General features: G+C 42.8%; 1 protein-coding gene across 1 annotated transcript in view; it reads left to right on the top strand.

Moving 5' to 3' along the window:
• The first annotated feature begins 999 nt into the window (after positions 1-999).
• NANS (N-acetylneuraminate synthase) overlaps positions 1,000-9,389 on the top strand; it is a 37,485-nt gene continuing 29,095 nt past the window's right edge. The window contains exon 1 of the mRNA XM_073591815.1: positions 1,000-1,264. Coding sequence (XP_073447916.1) covers positions 1,133-1,264 — 132 coding nt within the window. The 5' untranslated portion in view covers positions 1,000-1,132. The remainder of the gene's footprint in view (positions 1,265-9,389) is intronic.

Raw genomic sequence — 9,389 nt, 5'->3', positions numbered from 1 at the left:
GGTCCGTCATGTAGCGGGAGCATTTGATTGGCATGAGTGCCTATATGATGGGCACAAGTGGCTGCACATGATGGGCACAAGTGGCTGCACATGATGGGCACAAGTGGCTGCATATGATGGGCACAGTGGACGGGCACAGTAACTGCATATGATGGGCACAGTAACTGCATTTGACGGGCACAAGTGGTTGCATTTGACGGGCACAAGTGGTTGCATTTGACGGGCACAAATGGCTGCATAAGATGGGCACAAATGGTGCCTACAAGTAGAAATCCGCCCATCATAAAGTTTTTATAATTTGCAGCACTGGCCATCTAATTGCTCCCCAAAATGGCCATAAATCTGCCCACAAGATATGTAAAAAATGCGGCTATCACAAAGTTATATTTTTTTGCTGCACTGTCCATGTAAATACGCCCACAACAAATCATAAAATCTGCCCATCACAAGGTTTTATATCCGCCCATCAGAGTTTTTTTTTTTTTGCTGCAGTGGCCAGCTAATTCCGCCCACAAAGTGTAGAAAACCGCCCATCATGCACATGAACTCGCCACGGGAGCGCAGGGTACAGTCTCACAGAAAAGAAAAATTCTATCGACTATTCTGCGCCTGCGCCGTCTTGCCGTAAGAACAGCTGATGTTAAAATCAGCTGTTCTGCTGTTACGTACGGCGCATGTGTTGTGCATGCGCTGTTCAGGCCGAGCACTTCTCGACAGAACACCGGTTGTAGCGGCGCTTTGCGGGTCGTTTTAACCTATTTTCGGCCGCTAGCGGAGGTTAAAAGCGCTTTTAACCCCCGCTAGCGGCCGAAAACCTCCGCAAAAATGACGGTAAAGCGCCGCCCGCCCGCTCCAGTGTGAAAACAGCCCTAGCAGCGTCTGTCTCTGCCTCCCTCCTTTTTTATTCCCTCCTCTGTCCATAAATTTAAGCAGAAAAGCATCATTCCTGGGCGTGGCCATAGCGGCACGGGTCAGGTGACCGAGCTTGTTTACGAGGACTACTTTGATTGGCTGAGGCGCGGCAGCTCTGGGGCTCACGTCACTGACAGACTGCATATAGGCTGTGGAGAGCCTCTCGCAAATCCTGCCCGTTCGTTGTTAGCCTGGCCGTTCGTACAAATCTGCAGCTATTATGCCTCTAGAATTCGAGCTGTGTCCTGGCCGCAAGGTGGGGGGAGATCAGCCATGCTTTATCATAGCCGAGATCGGGCAGAATCACCAGGGAGACCTGGAGATCGCCAAGAAGATGATTCGCATGGCAAAGGTAATATGCAGGAAAACCTGGCGAGTGTGTATGGGTGGGCAATGTGGGCGCACTGATGTCCATAGAGGGAGGGAATGTCACGTGACCATCGTATGACAGGGCATGGATGGGAGACAGGGAAGGGATGATGATCTGCAGTGTGTGTCACCACTTTCTTTATTCCTCCAGTGTGGGTGGGAGTGGGCTGTTAGAGATTGCTGCAAAGTGTAGGGGGTGATGTGTGAGCCTGCCTCTAATGCCATCCTCCACCTCTCTGCATTGTGCCAGCTTCCAGCACCTCCATCTACTGCAGGGCTTTGGTCCCCCTGATCTAGTGTGTGTGTGTGTGTGTGTGTGTGTGTGTGTGTGTGTACATCTTCTTTCATTCTAGACACCACATCCCTCTTCACTCATCAACTTCATTCCATTCTATGTTTCACAGTATTGGCAGGTGATAGAGGCAATCATTTAGGAGGGATTGAAGTGTTAAAGGAGAAATCTGGACAGTTTTTTTTTTTTTTTTCTGGCCTTAATTCTCCTAGGGATAACAGAGGTGTACTCTCTCTCTCTCTCCCCCCCCCCCCCCATATTCATCCGGCCGAGACTTTTAACAGATCCCAACTTTAATGTTGGGATCCACTCAGATGCTGCTGCCCCCGCCACAGCCTGACACCCCAGTGAGCACTGGAAGGGCAGAACTGGCTGACAGTATCCACACTTAGCAGTCTTTGATCGACAATTTCTTGGTGTAGAGGCGTCAGATGCAGCATTAGATCAATGCTACATCCACCTAGACAAGAATAAAGGTGTGGGTTTGTTTTTGTTTTGTTTTATCTCAAACTTCTCATTTAAGCACCAAACCAAAAAATGTCATCTATTGTAGCTTACCGATCCTTAGATGTGGCTGCGTTCACTTTTTTTTTTTTTTTTTTTTTTTAACCTGGAGATCCTGCCAGTAACACACTTTCCGTTTTTTTTAAGCTGGCCATAGATGGATCATGTTTTTTGATCAGCCTGCAGGCTAATCAAACAAAAAGATTCCCCCATGCACACAAGTGAGGTGGATGGAGGAATCCTCTCTATTGAGAAATTGTATTCTGACAGTGAGGAATACACTGATCAACTGACAGGCTGCAGGCCGCTGATCATGTCAAATTTTCTATCATTACCATTTGACAGAAGTTGATAGAGTGGCCATAGATGGATCAAAATGTGGCCAGTCCCTACTGAGCTGTCTGGATTTCGTTCGATTGCCATTTTAAAGTGGAGTTCCACCCAAAAATGGAACTTCCACTTTTTGGATCCCCCCACCCCCCCCCCTCCGGTGTCACATTTGGCACCTTTCAGGGGGAGGAGGGAGCAGATACCCATCTAATACAGGTATTTGCTCCCACTTCCTGGCATAGATCACCCCGTCCTCCCCCGCTGTATTCTGGGAGACACACAGGTCCCAGAACACAGCAGGGACCTGAGAGGACGCGCAGCGCGACTTGCGCATGCACGGTAGGGAACCAGGAAGTGAAGCCTTATTCTCTTACCAAGGATGGTGGCAGCAGCCGAGAGCCAAAGGACGGATCGGCTTCGGCTGCCAGCAGCGCAGGCTCCCTGGACAGGTAAGTGTCCATATATTAAAAGTCAGCAGCTGCAGTATTTGTAGCTGCTGGCTTTTAAATTTTTTTTTTTTTTTTTTTTTTTTTTTTTTTTCAGCGGACCTCTGCTTTAAGAGTCTGCATTCTAGATAAGTAGTAAAGCAGACCCCTTGGTACGGCAGCATTGCCGGTCTGGGGAGAGGGTAGTGTTAGATTAGCGGATCTAAGCTGGGTACATGTGGTCAGAATATCAGCCAGTTCAGCAGGAACTGGCCGCCTTTTGGGCCATGTGTACAGCTGTCCTTCTGACAGAAGCTAGTCAAGGGGACATGCTGGGAAAACCAGCATCCGATCAGCACTTGCAGCCAATGACTGTGGGGGCTGATTGGTATGATCTGGAGGGGGGCCGTCCCCCTGTCAGGACGCTGTAGCACAACGGGAGAGATTGCTGCACTAACATCACTTGTTTAGTACAGTAATCTCTAGGGTTGCACCAATACTAGTATCTGTGCCGATACAAAGTATTTGCACAAGTATCGGTACTCATGCAAATGCACCGATACTTTCAGACTCTTTGAGCTGTCAGTTGGTCTCCCCTGTTGACAACTGAAGTGTTAAAGGAGTCCGGTAATTGGAGCTGTCAAAAAAAAAAAAAGCAGCCGGTAATGTTTATTAACAACATTGCTCAGCCGCTGAAACACTAAAATAAAAAACATTTGTTTCTTTTCGAATCGTTCTGTTTCTTCATCTGCAGATCAAAGGGATGAACAAATGTTCCTCTGTTTTAACCCCTTATAAACCCTCAATTTACTCTAATCGGCCTCAATTAACTTCCTATTCTCCTCCATTTAATTATTTTCCTGGCTTTTTTTTTTTTTTTTGTTCACGTCTATTTTTATTTTAAACAATTAACTTTTTTTTTTGTTTGCTTTGTTAGTGAATATTTTTTCAGATATGTTTACACATTTCACATTAAAGCGCAAAATTAAAAAAAAATCTATATTTCATTTGTAAATAACATTTTCAATGCTTTGTACCATTGCTGACAGCTGAAGTGAAAATAAAACAGTTGCGGTAGGTATCGGTAATTGGTACTCATACTCGTTAAAAAAAAAAAAAAAAAATGGTATCGGTGCATCCCTAGTAGTCCTCTGGGGGGATAAAAAAAAGATTACTAGGGATGCACAGATACACTCCCCCCCCCCCCCCATTCAGCCCGCTGGGTTGACCGAAAAAACGAAAAAAAACTTGGTGTGTACCAGGCTTTAATAAAGCAGAACTCTAGCTAACACTTACTTTAAAAGCAGTTACAGAAAACGTGTGGTGTGTGTGTGTTTTTTTTTTTTTTTTTTTTTTTTGGTTTTTTTTTTCCATTTTGGGATAAATGTTCTACATAAATGAATAAAGGCTGATTATTGTAAACACCCATGCCAGTGGTAAATGGTTTGCCCTAATCCTCTGACACTGTGGACAGTTATGTTAAAGTAAGTTGAAAAATAACACTTATGCCCTGTACACACGATAGGATTTTCCGATAGGACCTTGTTGTCGGAAATTCCGACACACAAAGTTTGAGAGCTTGCTATAAAATTTTCTGACAACAAAATCTGTTGTCGGAAATTCCGCTCGTGTGTACACAAATCTGACGCACAAAGTGCTCAGAATAAATTAAGAGACGAAAGCTATTGGCTACTGCCCCATTTATAGTCCTGACGTACGTGTTTTACATCAACACGTTCAGAATGATCGGATTTTCTGACAACTTTGTGTGACCGTGTGTATGCAAGACAAGTTTGAGCCAACATCCGTCGCAAAAAATCCATGGATTTTGTTGTCGGAATGTCCAATCAATGTCCGACCGTGTGTACACAGGGCATTAGACCTCGTTCATACGGGCTTACGTAAGCGTACACCCATGTGAGCACTGTGTTTTGCCCACACAGGATGCACAGGCGTTCAGTGCATCCCCGTGCAGGCAGTAACAGTCATTTCAGTTGGGATGCAGTGGCTGCAAGGACATATCTGCTGCTTCTGTAGAGGTGAAACTGGCCATACCGTAAACAATTTCCTTGTACAATTTCTTTATTTACCTTCAGCTATGTAGTGCAAGGGCCTGCCTGATTGGATACAAATTGAAAGTGTTTAGGGTTGCCCTTATATTGTGTGGTTTTTGGTAAGTCTAAACAAAAATTGTACAAGAATATTGATTCTATTTATTTATTTTTTTTGTTCAACCCAGCAAAAAAAAAAAAAAAAAAAGTCCGAGTGTACCAGGCTTTAGTGTAGTGCCATTTCCTGAACAGATCTCTATTGTATCCTGCTCATAATTTAGTATATGTATTACATCTGTGTGCAACGCATGAACCCAAAATGTTTGCATTGTACATATTATGAGCTTTCTGGATATATTATAATGGGGAATACATGCCATTTATATTTTTAAATTTGTTCAAGTTAAAGCTCCTCCTTTTTAAAAGAAAAAAAAAATCACAAAAGAAAAACATATGCAAGAGGTTCCAATTATTCCCTATTCTATCCAGAATTAGATGACAAACATGGTGCCTGGAGCTCCCTGTAGTAGTTAATTTACAGAACACTAATCACAAAAATATGAAACGGCAGCTACTTTCTCATTAAGAAAACAAAAATTAATCGCATTAGAGGGTATATTTCTTCTAAAGCCAGTTAGCTTACCGGTGTAGGCGCGTTAACACTTCAGCAAGATATCTGCTACTGTGCCCATCCCGTAAGTAGAGATGGCAGGTGGTCGAATTCCTGCTCTTCCAATATAGCGTCTGGGTGTGTAATGCTTGGCTCCTAAACTGCTGATTCAGCGATTACACTTAAGGCCCCTTTCACATGTGCGAACCGTTTGTCCATTTTTTTTTTTTCTCATCCGTTGACTGATGAAAATCCGACGTCAATGCATTCCTATAGAAAAACAGATGATCGTCTTTTTTTTCATCAGTGATTACACCTAAGGCCCCTTTCACACACGCGGACCATCCGTATGTTTTTCATCCATCCATTGACGGATGCAAAACTGACATCAATGCATTCCTATTTAAAAATGGATGATCGTCTATTTTCATCCGCTTCCGTCAACATCTGTCTTTTTTGAAAGCCCTATTTTTCCTCCGTTAAAAAAACGGATCGGGTGAAAAAAGGATGAATACTTCATCTGTTTTGAGGTGACTGAACTAATGAAATGAACGGTCTGCATGTGTGAAAGGGGCCTTAGACCCCTTTCACACTGGGGCGTTTTTCAGGTGCTTTAGCGTTAAAAAAAGCGCCTGAAAGAAGCCTCATCTGCAATCCCAATGTAAAAACCCGAGCCCTTTCACACTGCCAGCGCCTGAAAAACGCTGGTAAAGCGCCGCTTAAGACCTCTTTCACACTGGGGCGTTTTTTGGGCGCTGGCAGTGTAAAAGGGCTCGGACCATCTGCGCACCCAGCCCCGGGGCAAAAACACGAAAGCGCTGCAAAGAAGCTGCTTGCAGGACTTTTTTTGATGCCCTGCCAGTGCAGCTCCCCAGTGTGAAAGCACTCGGGCTTTCACATTGAGATAGCAGATGAGGCTTCTTTCAGGCACTTTACAGGCGCTTTTTTCACGCTAAAGCGCCTGAAAAATGCCCCAGTGTGAAAGGGGTCTTAGTGAGCTCTTCAGTTTGGCACTGCTCATTTGCAATAACCCCAAGGAAGCAGATTACCGGTATATAAGGGATCTTAGGTCTATTGACATACCAGTAAATCATGCACACACACAATTCAAAAAGAATGAAAAGTAACAGTTAACTGATGGCTGGTTACACAAAATAGTAGTATACAGTGTGAATGCTCTGCCACCTTCTGCAACATATGATAAATGGCTGGTTAAACTTTGTGCCACTTTCCACCTCCTGAACAGATTTACAGCTCATGGATCACAATTTCTTTGCCAACAGACTGAGCAATGGACACTGGGTTTAGTTAACTACACGTTAACCTGTTACCCTGTCACCAGATATTGTAGCAGTAATAACAACTATTTAACAATATTGACTTATTTTAATGCATTCTTTATTTCTTTTCGGTTTTTTAACATTTGGTTAGGTAATATCAGAAGTACAGTAGAAAGCATGATACATATTACAACAGGTTAGGCTATTTAGTTACATGAACCTAAAAAAAAAAAGTATATTACAATGTAATGGGCCATGAAATGGTTAAATTACAGAAAGTACTATTGTACACATCTGAACGTTAACAGTTATCACTTTTAATAGTCTATAATGCAGACCTTGGGCGACACAGGAATATTCAGAGATTTACAATATAGTAGTGCTCTTCACAGAGGCAGTAATTTAAGTTCTGGCTTGGTGTATCTGAGATAACGTTAAGGATTTAAAAATATCCTTTAATAGGAAACAGGGCAAAACAGTGCAAATGACAGAGTTGCATAAAAAAAAATCACAAGACCTTAATAAAACATTTTTTTTACAACAGACATTGATAAACAAGGAATCCTAAGACATTAATAAAAAAAGGTGTGAAATCACAAAAGGCAATGTGAAAAAAAGATAAATCCCCAAACGTAATAATAAAAAAAAGTAAGGAATAACAAAAGACATAAAAAAGGGGTAAGGAGTCATAAAAGACATTAAAAAAAAAAAAAGTAAGGAATCACAAAAGACGAGCATAAATAAGGGTTAAAGAGTGAAAATACTTAACCTGGTTCTGTGAATGCTAGCAAAGTCCAGTAAAGCATAAGATAGATCAGTGTTGGCTCGCATAAGAAGAATCTTGGCTGAAGTTCTTTGATGGTAAAGTAAAGCCCCTGACTGCTTCAAGCAGTCGCTTTTTTTTTTCTGATCCCTGAGGGCGGGGACAGAACTGAACTCATCTGACCAATTGGGTAGGTCTGAGGAGTGGCCAATGGAATGTCAGCCATTACAATAATGCGGCTGCCACTCCCTCAGCTACAGTTTAATAAATGTATTTTAGGTATGCCGCATGCCTAGTAACTCGCATATTATTGTGCAATATGCTATTGCCATTCCAGAGATAATATAAGTGATGTACCTCAGGTAGGCAGGTCACTCAGGAGGTGCAAGATGTCTATTCTGCCTCCTGTATATGATAGACTAGTCATGTGTGATCTTGATCCGTTCAGTATCTTCCACATTCAAATATATAATCGGCTTTGTCATATCATCTGATTTTATGAATTGTGTAGATTTTGAAACAATTGAAGAAGGGGTCTTTTGCAGGTCATGTAGGATAGCCATCGATACAGATCAGGTCTAAATGGCTATTAGAAACTGTTACCCCTGTTTATGCCACAAGTTTTTTAATACACCAGGGATTTCACACAAAAGCAATACAAATCGAACTGGAGGCATTTTCATACAAGTACATGGTACAAGAGGTACGGACATGTAATCTGCTTCTGTCTAGGTAAACTATTGATCACATGGTAGCAAGGTGTCATTGTATAAGTGACACCTGAGATGTGAAAATGTAATTATGGAAGACCATATGTAGTATAAGGAACCCCATGCAGATGACTCCAGTTTGCTTATAGTTGGGAAGAGATCCATGCAAGCCCCCTAGATTAAATGCACTGCAGTTGATTTGTTATGAACTGTACATGAGCAGATTTTGCATGCGATTATGAAAAGAAAAATGCAAGACGGAGCTATAGGCATGTTTAGTGTCTTAGCACTATGTGCCCCTGCTGTCTGGAAGCAAGGAGGCGACTTCTGTCAGGAAGTAACAGCAGGTGGGTAGGATCATGTACTGGGCCTCTTGCCTTGTGGGCTGGCATGGTGGTAGTGTAGGCACAATCTTCTAATTCAGAGACATTTGACAGTGGGGTTTTTTTTTCCCAGTAAAAAAAAATCGCTTCGCTAGTGCACCTGTGCCCAGACTATGGACAATAAATCATGTATACACTTTTACAAGATTAGCATTGTAATGACAATTCAAGCAATCGTTCTATTTGACAATTCAATATAAACTTGAAAAATCTTTTCATGTTTTGAGTTCTATCTGCCTGCTCTTTTCACATCCCCTGGGTTACATGCATGCTTTTCAGCTTCTCCTCTGCTGTTTGCTTTTTTTCTAAGGACTATACCATGATACCATTGCTGCCTGCAAGCAGTAATTCCTGTACTGACACCACACCCTGAGAGCCGGTTCACACTGGGACAACTTGTCAGGTGACTTAGCCGCCTGACAAGTCACGTTCCGTTCTGTACAATGGAACCATTCTAATAGGAGCGACTTAAGTCGCTCCGACTTAGAAAAAGGTTCCTGTAATACTTTGGGGTGCGACTTGAGGCGACTTCTATATAGAAGTCGTTTTGCAAGTCGCTGCTGCTGTCGTGTGCAGGTCGCCTGAGGCAGTCGCGCTGCAAGTCCTGCTGCCTCAGTGTGAACCGGCTCTTAAACACCCCCCCCAGCACTTAAAGTCTGCTTTAAAGAGGAATTAATCTGCTCACATAATTTGTAATAAGAACATCTTTGCCATTCTGAAGTTTCCCTGCAACAACTTTGCATATTTTATATATACTGTG

The sequence above is a fragment of the Aquarana catesbeiana genome, linkage group LG01 (genome assembly GCF_042186555.1).
Source record: "Aquarana catesbeiana isolate 2022-GZ linkage group LG01, ASM4218655v1, whole genome shotgun sequence".
Classification (NCBI taxonomy): domain Eukaryota; kingdom Metazoa; phylum Chordata; class Amphibia; order Anura; family Ranidae; genus Aquarana; species Aquarana catesbeiana.
Note: the sequence above shows the minus strand (reverse complement) of the source record. Positions and strands in the feature narration are given on the sequence as shown.